The sequence below is a fragment of the Physeter macrocephalus genome, chromosome 11, assembly GCF_002837175.3.
Source record: "Physeter macrocephalus isolate SW-GA chromosome 11, ASM283717v5, whole genome shotgun sequence".
Classification (NCBI taxonomy): domain Eukaryota; kingdom Metazoa; phylum Chordata; class Mammalia; order Artiodactyla; family Physeteridae; genus Physeter; species Physeter macrocephalus.
The window spans coordinates 48,878,448-48,897,021 of NC_041224.1; the positions used below are offsets into that span (position 1 = coordinate 48,878,448).

At 38.2% G+C, this 18,574-nt stretch overlaps 1 protein-coding gene across 4 annotated transcripts in view; it reads right to left on the reverse strand.

The window, feature by feature from the left end:
- The window catches only part of PRTG (protogenin), a 133,869-nt gene that overhangs the window by 15,655 nt on the left and 99,640 nt on the right, over positions 1 to 18,574 (reverse strand). For all 4 annotated transcript variants that reach the window (XM_024128763.3, XM_024128764.3, XM_024128761.3 and 1 more), the window contains 4 exons: positions 13,039 to 13,134; positions 11,817 to 12,003; positions 10,956 to 11,083; positions 7,678 to 7,848 (listed from right to left, as the gene is read on the reverse strand). In XM_024128763.3, coding sequence (XP_023984531.1) covers positions 7,678 to 7,848; positions 10,956 to 11,083; positions 11,817 to 12,003; positions 13,039 to 13,134 — 582 coding nt within the window. The remainder of the gene's footprint in view (positions 1 to 7,677; positions 7,849 to 10,955; positions 11,084 to 11,816; positions 12,004 to 13,038; positions 13,135 to 18,574) is intronic.

Genomic DNA, 18,574 nt, shown 5'->3' on the forward strand with positions numbered 1-18,574 from the left:
CCCTGCATCGGCAGGCGGACGCGCAACCACTGCGCCACCAGGGAAGCCCCTGTTCTTATTTCTTAAATTAGAAACAACAATTATTTTTGAAAGTATGAATATAGTTTTCACCCTCCTAATCATTATCTAAGATTTCCTGAATATAAACAGGCAAGAAGATGCCAAAGTTATGTAGGAACCTCAGGGTGTTGAAGGCCGAGACCCCAGATTAACTATCAAAATTATCACCAGCAACCTGGCTAGCATCTACTTCTCTCCAAAAGTAATCATCATTTGAATTTATATATATTTGGTATTGAAAGGTATCTTCTCTGATGGCATGACTGCCAAGAAGGATTCCTATTTGGGCACTGCTATTTCTTGAGGTGTCTTTCTGCTCTTGTCCTGCCACGGCACTGAAGTATTTTTCTTACAAAGGGAATCCCACCCCAGGAATTAGTCCTAATGTTAAGAAAGCAGGTATAAAAGAAATTCAACCAGGAAGTTGTTCTTGCACTGCATTTATGGGTGGATATTCACAGGGAAACCTAGCTTCCCTGGGGTAATTTCTTCTCATTTTTTCCTGATGCAGGGCACCCTTACAATAAATAGTTTTAGAGAGCTTACAACAGCTGGTAGCTGTCAACGCCAGCTCAGAGCTGGCTACTCTAGTGCACTTGCTACAATATATTTCATTATGCAAGCGAAATGCAGGGTGATCTTAGAGCTGAGGCCATGACTCAGAGGCTACCTCTGCAGGTCACATGGTGGGAGGGAGCCGAACCCAGTGGCAGTGCGAGGAGCTGAACACGGTTTGCTTTGATGTGCTCCGGTTTCAACCTGGCCTAGAAAGAGTGTGAGCTACTTGAATACACAACTGTTGAATAAACACACTGACCCCTATTTAGAATCAGGAAGAATCTTTCCACTGCCACTTGCTCTTAAGCAGTTGAATTAAAAAGCAACAACATATTGTGACATGTTACCATTAGCTAGAAGGAAGAACATTTCAATTTCTTTACTAACATATAAATAAATTGAGTCTCCATTTTATCACAGAATACTTTACATTTAATTTTAGAAAGTGTTTGGCGAAACCAATCACTACCTGAAATTAAAATTCTTTCGCTTAATTTAAACATTATTACAAATGGATGAGCTGTGTGTGTATATGTGTGTATGCACACTCCCCTTTCTCCCAAAGAAAGTCTTCCTTCAGACAAAAAAAGGAAACTATAACATTCTGGTTCCCATATGAGCACAGTTAAACCAGTTCCCAAATATTAAAGTGATCTGACTGTCCCTATATTCTCTCAGCAAATGGTCTAAATTCCAGTTGGTGTGATTATTTCAGTCTACAGCCTTTTACATGCGTCTGAACTTTTAGCTAGACTAGGAGTTTCACAAACAGGACAGTGTAACAGGCTCAGTGTTGGATCAATGTTGATCAAGTCCTGGCATGTTACCAATTAAGTAATTTGCAACTTGGGGCATGTCACTGAACTTTACTTTCCTCGTGGGGGCAATAATTCCCACCTCATATAATTATTATAAGGATTAAATGAACTACCATGGACAAGTGTCTGACACAAGTGTATATACTCAATGGAAGTAAGTCTTCCTCCTCACCTCTGATCTCCCCTCTTCCCTTTCTGGAGGACAGAAATTTTTTTTCACATGTGAACAGCTGAAGGTGGCTAGCATAATGCTTTGCACAAGATAATTCTCAGTAAATACCAACTGAACTAATACTAAAATATGAGCCATTTGTTATCAAAGGAATGTTCTATAAAATATAAAAGCAGGGCTTCCCTGGTGGCGCAGTGGTTAAGAATCTGCCTGCCAATGGAGGGGACACGGGTTCAAGCCCTGGACTAGGAAGATCCCACATGCCACGGAGCAACTAAGCCCGTGTGCCACAGCTACTGAGCCTGCGCTCTAGAGCCTGCATACCACAACTACTGAAGCCCACTCGCCTAGAGCCCGTGCTCCGCATCAAGAGAACCACTGCAATGAGAAGGCCACGCACCGCAGCAAAGACCCAACACAGCCAAAAATAAATAAATAATTTATAGGAAAAGAAAAGAATGTCACCATATGTCACAAGATGTTGAACTTGTCATATCACCTCTCCAGACCTGAGTTTTCTTCTCTGTAAAATGAAGAGTTGGTGTCCATCCCCAAATACTAATTACTATTCATTCCGCTCCAATTAGCACCTTCCACTCCAGGCACACTGCTGTCACTCCAGTCAACATCATCACCTCATACCTTCACGCTATCACGTGTCTCTTCTCTGGCTTCCCAGACCCCAACCTCCCCAGCTCCTCCTCTGCCTGCCCCTCCCACCCCCAACTCACCCTGGAAATGACATTCAGACTTTTATAAGAACACAAGCTTCACAGGGCTCAGGGACCTCCTCTCTCTAGTTCACTGCTGTGTCCCCAGTGTCCAGAGCAATGCTTAGTGCCTAATGGGTACTTATGCTGGTCAGTTTTATATATCAACGTGGCTAGGCTATAGTGTCCAGTTGCTAGCTCAAACACCAGTCTAGATATGGCTGTGAAGTTTTCTTTTTTAAGATGAAATTAATGTTTAAACCAGTAGACTTTGAGTAAAGCAAATTACCCTCCATAATACAGGCGGGCCTCATCGAATCAGTTTAAGGCCTTAAGAAAAAAGACCGAGTACCCCCGAAGAGGAAAGAATTCTGCCTGCAGACTCAAGACTTCAACATCAACTCCTGTCAGAATTTCTAGCCTGCTGACCAGCTCTGCAAATTTCAGATTTAGCAGCCCCAGTTCCTTCAATCTCAATCTCTCTCTCTCTCTCTCTCTATCTATCTACCTACCTACCTACCTATCTGTATACACACACACACACACGTGCAAATCCTATCGGTTCTCTTTCTCTGGAGCACCTTATAAACTACTCAGTAAAGATTTATCAAATCTTACAAATGCTTTTAACCTATACAATAAAACACTGTTTCATGTTAAAAACAAAAACAACAAAAAACCTCTCAGAATATATTAGACTCTGGGGGCTTCCCTGGTGGTGCAGTGGTTAAGAATCCGCCCATCAACGCAGGGGACACGGGTTCAAGCCCTGGTCCGGGAAGATCCCACATGCTGTGGAGCAACTAAGCCAGTGAGCCACAACTACTGAGCCTGCGCTCTAGAGCCCATGGGCCACAACTACTGAGCCCACGTGCCACAACTACTGAAGCCTGCATGCCTAGAGCCCATGCTCGGCAACGAGAGAAACCACCACAGTGAGAAGCCCGTGCACCACAATGAATAGTAGCCCCCGCTCGTCACAGCTAGAGAAAGCCCGCATGCAGCAATGAAGACCCAATGCAGCCAAAAATAAATAAAATAAAATAAAATAATTTATTTTAAAAAAGCAAAGCATAAGATTTTACAGTTGGAAAAAAGTCCCAGTATGCAGTCTCATACCTTTCTTCTGTCCACACTAAGTGATTTTGTTTTTTCAATTGCACAGTCTTAACTTCATCTCCATACTGATGACTTCTAAGTTATACCACTAGTCCATACCTCTCCCATGAACTTAACCCTCCCACCACTTATTCAACCTCTCTACTTGGACATCTAAGAGGCATCTCAAATGTAACATGTTCAAAATCAAACTTTTGATTTCCCCCACCAATTTTGCTTCTTTTTTTTCTTATACCCCACATCAATCTGTGGCAAATCGAGTAGACTATTCTTTCAAATTATGTTCTCATAGCTTCTTATTACCTTCCTTGTTATTATTCCTGTCCAAACTGCCATTAGCTCTCACACAGACACACCTGTGAATTAAATGGTTTCCCAGGGACTTCCCTGGTGGTCCAGTGGTTAAGACTCTATGCTCTCAACGTGAGGGGCATGGGTTCGATCCCTGGTCGAGGAACTAAGATCCCACATGCCCCATGGCGTGGCCAAAAATAAATAAATAAATAAATAAATAATAAAATAAAATATACTTTAAAGAAAAAAATAAAAAAGTAAATGGTTTCCCAATTTCTACTCTTACCTCCTTATAGTCAATTTTTCAGGTAGGCTGTTAGGGGGTTGCCAAAGTAATCCTTCCAAAATGTATATCAGATCAATGTCTTCCATCCCTCTTAGAAAGAAATCCGTGGTCCAGGAAGTCTGGCCTACCAGTTCTTCCCCTGGCTACCTCCCCACCTCATTTCCCACTTCCCCTCACTCTAGCCTCCCTGGCCGTCTTGTTGTTCCTCTAAAATGCCAAGCACACTTCTGTCTCAGGGCCTTTGCACTTCCCCCAGATATCCATATGGCTCTGCTCAGATGTCATTTCTTTCAAAAGAACTTACCCCACTACCTCCATCACTTTATTCTTTCCCCTATTGTAGCTTTCTTCTTAGCACTCATGACACTACCTGAATATTTATATATTTGTTTGTTACCTGAGATGTAAGTGCCAATGAGAAAGGGACATTCTGTTGTTCACTGTGGTATTGCCAATGCCTAGAAAAGAGCCTGGCACATAGTAATCCCTCAATATTTAATAAATCAATGTGTTCTTACTATTAGTAGTCCAAGTTATTTGGTAAATATTAAGTTAAATGGATTCCTTTACTGAAGGACTTTAATTTCTGATGTCAACCACTAATAGGAGGAAACGGTATATGATGTTTCTCAAACGTTTTTAGTTATGGAACTTTTTTCTTTTGAAGCAGGGCGCCTTTATGATCTTGGGAATCTAATGCCGTAAGGAACAGAGTCCAGAAACCGCTGTAGTAGAGCATGATTTCCTACAGTGCCTTGCAGATTTTAAAATAATTGAGTACTTTGTGCTGATTTACAGCAATATCAGGAAGGTAAAGGCTGTAATTTCTGACCCACTTTAAATTACACACGAGCATAATTTCATACTGCATTTCTGCTAACCCATTTTACAATGTCTCATTTTAGCCACAAATATATGGTCACCAGGAACATTTTTTAAATGTTTTGACTAATGAAAAAAATCTTGTTCCACTTGGCAATAAATATGTGAATTAATTATACACATAAACGTGTATAAACATAATACATATAGCAGATTAATAGATATATATGAAACAGATACTGATATTCTTTCCCCTTTTCCCCCAATTTTTCTACACCATTATCTTTTCCAAAAGTTGCCAAAATTAGATACTATAGACTACTTTTTTTTCTTTAAATGCCATGTTGTAGTCTTTGCTTTTTGTTTATAAGTGAGTAACTCAAACTCTTTTAATTAATTAATTTTTTGGCTGCCATGGGTCTTCATTGCTGCATGCGGGCCTTCTCCAGCTGCGGCGAGTGGGGGCCACTCCCGGCGGCAGTGCGCGGGCCTCTCATAGGTGGCCTCTCCTGTTGCAGAGCACAGGCCCCAGGCACACAGGCTTCAGCAGCTGTGGCGCATGGGCTTAGCTGCTCCACGGCACGTGGGATCCACCCCGACCAGGGCTCAAACCCACATCCCCTGCATTGGCAGGCGGACTCCTAACCACTGCACCACCAGGGAAGCCCCCTCAAACTCTTTATAATTTTCTCTCTGAGAAAAGTAAACTCAATTGCTTTTTACTTATATTGTTTATTTTGTTCTCTATGAATTACTAGCATTAGCTATGAAAAAGGTTCCCTACATTTAACAAAAGACAAAAGCGCTTCCCTGATAATGTTTCTTAAACTTAACACAAGCAGCATAATGGCAAAAATAGAATTTTTCCCCCTATGCTTTATTATATAGTTATGAAGGCTTGTACAGAAGTAAAAACCTCTAATTACAATTCATTTCGCTATTGGGCCATCAATGAGGCAAAAATGTTGTTTTCTGGGCCTTGTCTGAAACTGACAAATGAATGCATTAAAAAGAACCAAAACTAAATACTGTTTCTTTTTAGGCAGGTACAAATGAAGAGCCAAAGGAAGTATGTGCTCATGAGATCAAAACTCTTTTATTAGTACTTATATAACACTCATTAAATCAGGTTAGTCACTTGGTTAAATGTTGTGTCAATAAATCATTTTGGAATTAATTAATGAAAACTGAATTATATATTTTAAGAATATTGTGGCAGACTGTAAGATGAATAGCCCTGCATAAATTATGCTTCCATCTCTCCATACCTGTGGGCAGTCCCTTCCCACACTAAGTCTGGGCTTGCCTACATGATTCGGTTTGCCAGTGGGATGTTAGCAAATGTAAATCAGGCAGAGGTCTGCAAAGCTTTGTATGTGGGGCTTCTTCCCTCTCTCCCGGAATTTGGAATTCTCTCACTGTTTTTATGCTACCCACACCCTGTTGAAACCCTGAGATGATTAGAGCCTCATGAGTGACCTCAGGAGACACCAAAAGAAGAACTACCCAGCTGATCCCAGTCCAAACTGCTGACTCAGAGAATGTGAGAAAATAAATTGGCTGAGTTTTAGAGTGGTTTGTTAGGTAGCAATAGATAATGGATAAAACACAAAATTGTATTGCTGGCAGGTACTTATTATTACTTTCCAGGTTGTTCAGAGACCAGGAAATCATTACTTAGTGGGGCACCCGCTTAATGAAAAATATGAATATGCAACTATCAAAACTCTAGCTTCTGTTACCATTTGTTTATTTTACAATTACAAAAGTGTTATACTGATTACATCCACGTAAGTGACCTTAGAGTGTATTCTCTTAATTGGGTAAATATTCCCCTTAAAAGTTAAAATGTATGTGGAAGTGCCTGGCACTGTAAAGTGTTTAGAATATGTAGATGGAAAACAAATTTCCTTCTCAAAATCCTTCTTAAGCTTTTAATTGCCTGGAAAACAGTTCTTAGCATACATGTCTGTATTTTAAAAGTATCAAAATCAACTATAATTCAATAAAAAGTTAAAAGAAGTATCAAAATCATGAAATTATACTATTTATGTGATGGTCCATCCAAACATTGGCATATGAGACATGTCCAAATGAAAGATTCCAAAATTTTAAAAGGGCATATTATAACAGTATGAAGTAAGAATGTTAAATTCTAGAACACAGTTTTTCTCAGCCAAAATAAAACTGGTATTAAACAATTTAAATTCAGTGTTCCTAAGCCCTAATCAGCTTTTCCCTGTACTTAAGTGGACCCTAATATTCATATGGGTCAATTTATTTGCATGTGGACCATTTTAGTAGCTGTACAAAGGTCTTCTCCATTAAACCGGGTCTTCCTCCAGTGTTTGCTACTCCAATGCAAGACACACAACCACTGGAAATCTAGTAATTGTCTATAACAATTCTCACTTCCTTACCTTCACTCTCCCTCCCTTAGTGACCAAGTCCTGTTAATTTTACCTCCTTACTGTCTTTCAACCACCCTCTTCTTTCCATCTCACTCCTTGCCACCCTAACCCGGGCTTATCATTCTCTTTCCTGGACCACAACAATCACTTCCTAGTCTCCTTGCATTACTCTTACCCCTACTCCTCCTCTACCAAACCTCTTCTATTCACAGTACTCAGCGTGATTTTTCTGAAGTGTGAAATCAGACTCATGCTTAAAGTATGTTGATGGCTTCCCAATGTCCTTTGAACAAAACTAAAATCCTTACTCATTTGTTACTTCATAAACATAAATTCAAAACAAACTCTAGATCCCTCTTTCCCTTTGTTTCCTTGTCATTAATAACCTTACTTTTCATGCCCTTTGGTAAATTATGATCATATATACCTTCTCGGTGTAGGACCTGCCACTCTCCTGCAATCCAGGCCTTCCTGGATGCATACAAGATAGTGTAGTGCGTCACAACCGTCTCTGGGCCATCAGGAGGTTTCCAAGAAACCAGGGCAGTGTCATCCTCTATCAATGTCACTTTCACTCCAACTGGTGGGCCTGCTGGTGCTGTGCACACATGTAGAAAATATTGTATTATTAGGAGAAAATGGTCATTAAGTACTCAAATACCTGGACAGGCACAGATAAGAGTTTAAAAAACTAGAAACTACTATAAAAACATCTCAAAATCACAGCTTTTACAGCTCATTAGTGACAATATCAAAATACGATTTTTCTCTTCTTTATCTGAAAACTCATTTCATTTTTATGATGTTTAAAACATTAAAAATATATAAAGGAGGTGGTAGATTCCTGGATGAGGAACTACTAAGTCAAAGGTTGTCAGCATTTTTAGGGCTCTTTATATTGTTTTGCCACATGGACAACTAGAAAGGTTTACAGTTCCACCAGGGCACCTGGTGCATTACTCACTCTATTAGGTACTGAAGCTAAACTACATTTCTTACTAAAATGCATAGAATGTATATTTAATCTGACCTAGGAAGCCACTCAAGAAATACTTCTGAGACTGAAACATTCAGTTACTCTCCAAAACACTGTGAATCAGTGAGTTTATAGAACAGACTTTACCTTATATCTACCTTACCTTATATCTTATCTACCTCTACCTTATATCCATCTTAGACTAATATCTTATATTTACGAAAGGTAGCGAAGTCTTGGGATTTTAGTGGAGCCCATGTTCAATATAAGCTAAAGGTGTGAAGAGCTGGTTTGGGGCACTACCTCACATATGGAATATTGCCAGAACCATAGCAAAACAGCCCAATGCTCACTTAAATAAATATCCTTTGTTTTCTCTCAGCATCATGAAAATAGAGCTGCAATGGTACTTACAGACCATCTACACCTTCACCATCATTCTAGAGAAAAGGAAATGCATGGAGAGATATACCATGTTCTTGGATTGGAAGAATTAATATTGTGAAAATGACTATACTACCCAAAGCAATCTACAGAGTCAATGCAATCCCTATCAAATTACCAATGGCGTATTTCACAGAATTACAACAAAAAATTTTACAATCTGTATGGAAACACAAAAGACCCCAAATAGCCAAAGCGATCTTGAGAAAGAAAAATGGAACTGGAGGACTCACGCTCCCTGACTTCAGACTATACTACAAAGCTACGGTAATCAAGACAGTATGGTACTGGCACAAAAATGGAAATATAAATCAATGGAACAAGATAGAAAGCCCAGAGATAAACCCACACACCTATGGACACCTAATCTATGACAAAGGAGGCAAGAATATAAAATGGAGAAAAGACAGTCTCTTCAATAAGTGGAGTTGGGAAAACTGGACAGCTACATATAAAAGAATGAAATTAGAACACTCCCTAACACCTAAACACAAAAATAAACTCAAAATGAATTAAAGACCTAAATGTAAGGCCGGACACTCTAAAACTCTTGGAGGAAAAAACATAGGCAGAACACTCTTTGACATAAATTGCAGCAAGATCTTTTTTGACCCATCTCCTAGAGTAATGAAAATAAAAACAAAAATAAACAAATGGGACCTAATTAAACTTAAAAGCTTTTGCACAGCACAGGAAACCATAAACAAGAAGAAAAGACAACCCTCAGAATGGGAGAAGATATTTGCAAACAAGGTAACTGACAAGGGATTAATATCCAAAGTATACAAACAGCTCATGCAGCTCAATATCAAAAAAACAAAAACAAAAAAACCCCACAACCCAATCAAAAAATGGTCAGAAGAACTAAATACACATTCCTCCAAAGAAGACATATGGATGGCCAAGAGGCACATGAAAAGATGCTCAACATTGCTAATTATTAGAGAAGTGCAAATCAAAACTACAATGAGGTATCACCTCACACTGGTCAGAATGGCTATATTCAAAAAATCTACAAACGATAAATGCTGGAGAGGCTGTGGAGAAAAGGGAATCCTCTTACACTGTTGGTGGGAATGTAAATTGATACAGACACTATGGAGAACAGTATGGAGGTTCCTTAAAAAACTAAAAATAGAACTACCATACGACCCAGCAATCCCACACCTAGGCATGTGCCTGGAGAAAACCATAACTCAAAAAGATACACACACCACAATGTTCACTGCAGCACTGTTTACAATAGCCAGGACATGGAAGCAACCTAAGTGTCCATCAACAGAGGAATGGATAAAGAAGATGTGGTATATATACACAATGGAATATTACTCAGCTATTAAAAGGAATGAAATTGTGTCATTTGCAAAGATGTGGATGGACCTAGAGACTGTCACACAGAGTGAAGTAAGTCAGAAGGAGAAAAACAAATATCGCATAATATCGCTTATATATGGAATCTTAAAAAATGATACAGATGAACTTATTTGCAAAGCAGAAATAGAGACACAGATGTAGACAACAAATGTATGGATACCAGGGGTGGGGGGGGGTTGGATGAATTAGGAGATGGTGACCGACATATATACACTATTGATACTATGTATAAAGTAGATAACTAATGAGAACCTACTGTATAGCACAGGGAACTCTACTCAATGCTCTGTGGTGACCTAAATGGGAAGGAAATCCAAAAAAGAGGGGATATACGTATACATACAGCTGATTCACTTTGCTGTACAGCAGAAACTAACACAACATTGTAAAGCAACTATACTCCAATAAAAATTAATTTTTTAAAAAGGTAATGCAGGTTTAGAGACATGGAATATTTTACCAACTGCCGTGGGTAAGCTACAAAATTGGTGCTCAATCAGGTATCATCTATACTGCACTATGCACAGCATCAAGCTACTGCTCACGTTAGATTCTAATGTGGGCTCCTAACATCATTAAATATGTTACTCACTTTCTTCCATTTTAAATTACTTGGGTGCAGCCTTGCACAGCACACCTGTTCTTAGAAAATGTAGCACCCCCTAAAGAGACCCTAAATTTAAGTCCACTTGCTTGTGCAATACAATGAGAGGAAAAATATTTTTATTGTAATAAAGGAAAAGAGACTTCAAAAGTTAAGAAACAAAATAAATACATACACGTAGACTGGTAGGTGGCAAGCAGGGTAGTATCTTCTTCAAAGTGACGTGTGTGTGTGTGTGTGTGTGTGTGTGTGTGTGCGTGCGTGTACAATACATAGATAAAACCCACAGGGGAGCTGCTTTCTTTACCTTCTGGAAGTGTAGAGTGGTAGACAACGGGGCTCCAGGGACTGGTAAGTTGATCCACATGCAGTCGAACAGCAAATTCATATTTGGTGTTTGGTTCTAGACCTTGAACCAACATGTGAGTTTCTGATCTATAATGAGTAATAAAGTAGTTAATGCTGGTAGCTCATTGTTTCTAGAAGATTGTCAGTATTTCCAATCAATACAGGTTACTGTTATTATTTATTACCTCCTCATTTTCTTTAAAAAAAATTTTTTAGATTAAAAAGCAAACTAATTTGATTATTAAAATGCTACATTGGATATTATAGAAATAAGCCTAAAAACTGCCTCTCTGAGAGGAAACTAGGAAATTAACAGTATAGAAATGTCCCAAATCAAAGGTATTTCTTCTGAAATACTGTAAGTCAAATCACTCTTTTAAAGTACAATGATGGGCATCTTTCTAACTATAACCTAGCAAACAGAATAACTAGCTTTATTTTTTGATGCCAGCATGAAAATTGACTTGTTTCCTTCTTTAAATATGCTAAGAGGCCCGTGTACTGCAAAAAAAAAAAAAAAAAAAAAAAAAGCTAAGTTTAGCTACTTGAAAGTCATCATATTGATAGTTTCTTGTCTAATCTTGTTGCATGAGGCTGGGGAAACAACAACAAAAATCATTTATGAAAATTAAATTTCAAAATAAATGCGGTTTTCAGAACTGATTATGCTAAAGAGGCAAAATCCTCCGCCCTGACATAAGTAAGGTAAGTTCTGAGACAAATGCTTACAGCTGAAGCTCAAGTTGGCCCAAGATAGTAAAGAAGGAAGTGTGAGTGGGGAGGAGAGCAAAGAAAACAACCATTAATAGAAGCTACATACGTTTGAAGGTATAAAACCAAAGAAGCATTCTGCAGGCCAACAGGGTTACAGCGGATGGTGTAGTTAATTATTTGTGCAGTGGTGAACGCAGGCCTCCTCCAGTGCAGGAAGATGGAAGATGAGGTGTTAGCCTTCGCATAGAGATGGTGGGGTGGTGGTGGAGGAGGAACCATGCGATCACGAACAGCTATTGAAAAAGACAATGTTAATTTACCACATGGCGTAACATTTAATGTAGAAAGTGGTAAAATGGTAAAATCATAACACCCCACCCTTTAGGTCTTTCTTCCACCAGAGGTTCATAGTGGTCTAGAGATGTATCATTCAAACCTGAGCGACTCTTCCGTAAGTTAGATAAGGAATCAAACATTATCAATACTTAGAACTAAGACAGAAGCACAGAGAAGTCAAGCTACCAGCCGAAGACATTCAGAAAGCCAGCAGTAGACTTAAAACTAGACTGACATCCTCTTTAGTAGCAATAAAACCAAACAGCTCTCAGTAGCAATAAAACTGAATAGCAACTGGAAGGAAATAATTAGCCTCAAGGTTAAAGGAGATAAAAGAAAACTTAGTATTTGTAGGTATTCAGGATTATTTTTCCAGTTAAATTTCTTTTTTTATTATTTTTTAAAATTAATTTATTATTTTTGCTGCGTTGGGTCTTCATTGCTGTGTGCAGGGTTTCTCTAGTTGTGGTGAGTGGGGGCTACTCTTCTTTGCGGTGCACAGGCTTCTCATTGTGGTGGCTTTTCTTGTTGCAGAGCATGGGCTCTAGGTGCCTGGGCTTCAGTAGTTGTGGCATGCAGGCTGAGTAGCTGTGGCTCATGGGCTCTAGAGCACAGGCTCAGTAGTTGTGGTGCACGGGCTTAGTTGCTCCATGGCATGTGGGATCTTCCCAGACCAGGGCTCAAACCCGTGTCCCCTGCATTGGCAGGAGGATTCTTAACCACTGCACCACCAGGAAAGTCTCCACAGTTAAATTTCTAATGGTCTCTTCCTTGCAAAACTAAAATAGGTTCTTATAATTAAATACATCTCACTTAAATATTTACTGAGTATGTACTTGTTCAAGATACTGTTAGGTATCCTGGAGGATATGAAAGTAATAAAACCACCAAGGTATCCAAGTAGTAATGAGACTTAAATTTAAAGAAGGAAGTAGAGAAAAAAAGAGTATGAGTCTTACATTGTGAAACAAGCTACTGTAACTCTTACTTACACACGCATCCCGGAGTACTGACTGTTTGATCTGCCTGGTAGCCATCTTCTATGCTGTTGTAAGCCAGCAATCTCACATGATATTTTCTTCTCGGGTCTATAAAGAAACCAACAGGTAATAATTAGGCCCAGCCCTCTAGATAGGAACAAAGGTTCTACAGCCTTTCTAGATTTTGGTTTAAAAACCTTCTGAATGCATAAGAGCTCTAAGTAAAATGAAAATTTTCTCTCTCCTTGTTCTACACAGTGACTCAGCAGTTCGCCTTATTATGACATTGCTATTGTGACTATCTACCAATTAATAAAATTTTACTTTATTTAGCCTCATTTCAAACAATAACATTACCACCACTGTTCTTCCTCCTCTTCCTCAACTGACCAGACATAGATTCTTGATTTTAAAACCCTCGGGCTGCCTGATGGATTCCTTACATGTGGTTATGCTACATAGAAGTTTTCTGTTTAGTTATTTGAGGGTAGTTAACTTAAAAGCATAGAAATCAAACTCAGATTGTTTTCCCCCTAAAAGGTAAGAAGAATTACAGCTGTCATTCTTTAGTACCTTTGAAAATGTTTATAACCACGTATTATTTAAGTTTATTTCACCGCGTGCCCTTTTCCACAAACCTACATTTTCAGTTGCTAAATTTATCATGAAAGATGAGTTGGAGCTCCCTCTACTGGTGCTCATTAACTAACACAATACAGAAACTAAAGTCCATCCCATACATATTAAAACAAAATTTTTTTCAGGTTTTTGAGGAATTAAGTGGTTACAATTTTAAATAATATACTTTAGAAGATATTCAATAAGTTTAATGATATAAATACGTTTAAATGTAAGTGCTTATGATAACATTTAACTATAAAGTAATACTTGCTTAGGGCAAAAATAAAACTATTCAGAAATAATGTATTCTTTTTTTTCTCCCCCCAGCTTCATTAAGGTATAGTTGACAAATAAAGGTTGTATGTATTTAAGGTATATAACTTGATGTTTGATATAGGCATACACTGTGAAATGATCACTACAATCAAGTGAATTAAAAGACCCATCATTCCACTAGTTACCATTTGTGTGTGTGTATATGTGTGGTGAATACATTTAAGATCTATACAAGTAAATTTCAAGTATACAACACAGCTTTGATGACTATAGTCATGCTGTACATCAGATCTCCAGAACTTACTCATCTTGCATAACTGAAACTTTGTACCCATCTCCCCATTTCCCCCACTCCTGGCAACCACCATTCTACTTTCTGCTTCTATAAGTTTAACTATTTTAGATTCCATATATAAATGAGATCATGTAGTATTTGTCTTTCTGGCTTATCTCACTTGGCACAATGTCCTCTAGGTTCATTTATGTTGTGCAAATGGCAGGATTTCCCTCTTTTTAAAAGTTGAATAACATTCCATTGTACATATATGCCCCATTTTCTTTATCCATTCACCTGTTAACAGGCATTTAGGTTGTTTTCACACCTTGTCTACTGTGAATAATGCTGCAATGAATATGGGGCTGCAGATAACTCTCTGAGGTACTGATCTCTTTTCCTTTTGATATATACTCAGAAGTGGGATTGCTGGATCATACACTAAGTCTATTTCTAATTTTAATGTATTTCTGTATTATACTTCTCTAAATAATAATAAAAACAAACACATAAATAAATCCAAGGGAATTTCACAAGGGAAAGCAATCATCCTTAATAGATATATCAAATGTGAAAAAAAACCTTAAAATAATATAATAAAAATAATTCTAGATTGAATTCAAACATTTAATATCCAAAAACAAGATGTAAAGTTTATTAAATTCTCCAATGCAATTTAAGAATTTGTATACTTTTGAAACGATGTATTTTAATATTTAATATTAAAATGCATTAAAAGGATTCCTAAAATATAAATTTTTTATTTCTCTCTGTTTTGACAAAATTACACAAGAAGAAAAATTTATACAACTTAGAACATTTCTGTATTTTCTAGATAGAAAGATGGGAAGACTAACAACATTTGACCATACTATAGAAAATGTTTTTTAGATACATTATCTTATTTGAGTATCACAAAACCCTGTAAGATATATGTTATTCCCATTTTATAAACTGCAGTAAAAAGGTGTTAAGTAGCATGTCCAATGTCACACAAAGCTGAACCAGGAACTTGTGGCTATTTCTCTGACAAAGTACAGGGCCTTTAAATTTACACAAATACATGTGCCTTTGTCACAGCAAGTATGTCTCCTTACAATGAATTTTAACATAGAAATATTTTCAATTTATAAAAAATTATCAGAAAACATACCACATTTGAATTTCATCACTGAAATGATTTCTAACATTCAGCAATGAAATTCTAAGATTCAAAAGGTTTCTGTTCAGATCAATGGCTACTTCATTTGAAACTGTTTTCTTCTTTCTTTTCTCTTATTGCTGAACTCATTAGTCAACTAAATCCTGAGTTCCGTATTTCAAATACTCCTTCTGAATGGGTATAAATGAAATTCAATTGGATCTCTGCAGAAGCTCTTCAGACATATTTCTTTATTCTGTCTCTATTCAATTAGAAGACTACTTTTAGGAAAGCCTCCTGAATGTGATGAGGTGTTACGCCAGGAATTAGGAGATACAGAAAAGGAAGAATGAAACAGAATTTGCCCAAAGTAACTCACATTCTCAGGGAACCAGACACAGATACAGCAAACTCTCGTAGAAAGCTGATTTTGATGAGGGTTATCATTAGAGGTGGAGAGATTAATCATTTTTCCACTGTGCAGTCAATCAATACTTCATATATACTTCTCTGGAATGGTTATTTATTTTTAGCCCTAAAATTGATTCGTTTTTCCCTTCTTCCTCTTTAAAAAAATGAGCTGCTTACACTAAATTTTAAATCCAGAATTAACCTTTTTGTTGCTGTTGTTGAACAGACAGAAGCAGCTTACATGTCCTAAGAAGATGGGAGAACAGAGTTGGTTCCACAACGTGGCCAACACCTGGCTATTACCCACTCAGCACAGATGCCAGCAAGCCCAACACAAGAAGAGGCAGCTCTTCTGACGCCCACCTGGAAATCATCCACGTAGCCAGAGCAACAGTCTCCAATGCTGGGCTCCTTCCCCCTGCTAGTTTATGTGAGGTCAGGAAGAGGCAAACCATCAGGCAGGCAAATAGAGTACACTGGGTGCACAAGAACCAGGATAATTGGAAATTATTTTAGTAGAAAAAAAATAAAATTATAGGACATACTGGTAGGAAAAATAATGTAAAGGAAAGGGAAAAATCCATTCACCTTTGTTCACGTGATCTACTCTTTATGCTCTATAAAGAATCTATTTAAAAAAATAAAAAGTGCCACTATGGATAAAAGCCTTTATACACACATTACATTCTTGTGGCTTCATCAAAGATGTATATATTCTGATGTCTAGGAAGTTGTGAAGTCTGAACAAGTCCTCTGCCCTATATGTCACATTGATTCCCTTTCGTATGGACTCTCTGGTGTCAATTCATGCTTGAACTTATAATAAACATTTCATCACACTAAAAAAAAAAAAAAAAAAAAAAAAAAAAAGTGCCAGGTTGGAGGCCAAGCTGAGCTGTGGGTCACCTGCATTTGCCATGTACTCCTCTCTCTTAGGCTTTAAAAATGAGTCCAATTTCAAAATCTAGTCACTGTATTATTTTGGTTTGTGAATCCAGAGACCCCAGAAAAACCTGGCTCATTATTGTTCATCAATTTGCTAGAAATTCAATTTCATCTACTTTTGTAAATTTAAGAGGGGACCCAAGGACCAGAGCCCTCACATAATGTTAAGATGAGCATTACCAGGCAATAAAAGTTACCAGCTAAGAAAGAAAACAGAGAAGAGCTGCACAATTAACAAAATTAAGGATACAGAGTAAAAAAATAAAGTTTAGGACCAATATGTTAAGTACAGTTAAATGCACAAATAATGTACCACAGCAAAGTAGCACAAGTCTTAAAACTCTACAGTTCTGAAAAGACCTCTGATGTGTAAGGGACAAAGCAGACACTCAGGATCAACGCTGTGAAATGCCACAGGAAGCCAGTTCCCAGGGCCTGTTACAGCCTTTCTTGAGTCAAGCACTGCCACGTATGTGGTGCTTGGTTACACAAGACTCAGCAGACTTAGGCTATGTGGTTTAGGGGGAAACCAGCAGAGTCAGGAAGAGCAGCCACAAAGGACAGTGCAAGCCTCCTCAAAACCCAGTGAGGGAAGGAGAATGAGAGAGAGGGGAGAGAGCTGGTCCCAGTTCCTTCAAAACTCAAGACAAGGAGCATAATAACCACTCCTCAACAGGGCCAATTTTTATTTTTTAATATCTTTATTGGAGTATAATTGCTTTACAATGGTGTGTTAGTTTCTGCTTTATAACAGAGTGAATCAGCTATATGTATAGATATATCTCCATATCTCCTCCTTCTTGCGTCTCCCTCCCACCCTCCCTATCCCACCCCTCTAGGTGGTCACAAAGCACTGAGCTGATCTCCCTGTGCTATGTGGCTGCTTCCCACTAGCTAGCTATTTTACATTTGGTAGTGTATACATGTCCATGCTACTCTCTCACTTCGTCCCAGCTTACGTTTCCCCCTCCCCGTGTCCTCAAGTCCATTCTCTACCTCTGAATCTTTATTCCTGTCCTGCCCCTAGGTTCTTCAGAACCATTTTTTCTTTTTAGATTCCATATATATGTGTTCGCATACAGTATTTGTTTTTCTCCTTCTGACTTACCTCACTCTGTAGGACAGACTCTAGGTCCATCCACCTCACTACAAATAAATCAATTTCGTTTCTTTTTATGGCTAAGTGATATTCCATTGTATATATGTGCCACATCTTCTTTAGCCTGTCGATGGACACTTAGGCTGCTTCCATGTCCTGGCTACTGTAAACAGTGCTGCAATGAGCACTGTGGTACATGACTCTTTTTGAATTATGGTTTTCTCAGGGAATATGCCCAGTAGTGGGATGGCTGGGTCATATGATAGTTCTATTTGTAGTTTTTTAAAGAACTTCCATACTGTTCTCCATAGTGGCTGTATCAATTTACATTCCCACCAACAGTGCACAAGGGTTCCCTTTTCACTACACCCTCTACAGCATTTATTTTGTAGATTTTTTTGATGATGACCATTCTGACCAGTGTGAGGTGATAACCTCATTGTAGTTTTGATTTGCATGTCTCTAATGATTAGTGATGCTGAGCATTCTTTCTTCTGTTTGTTGGCAATCTGTATATCTTCTTTGTAGAAAGGTCTATTTAGGTGCTCTGCCCATTTTTGGATTGGGTTGTTTCTTTTTTTGATATTGAGCTGCATGAGCTGCTTGTATATTTTGGAGATTAATCCTTTGTCAATTGCTTCATTTGCAAACATTTTCTCCCATTCTGAAGGTTGTCTTTTCGTCTTGCTTATGGTTTCCTTTGCTGTACAAAAGCTTTTAAGTTTCATTAGGTCCCATTTGTTTATTTTTGTTTTTATTTCTCTTTCTCTAGGAGGTGGGT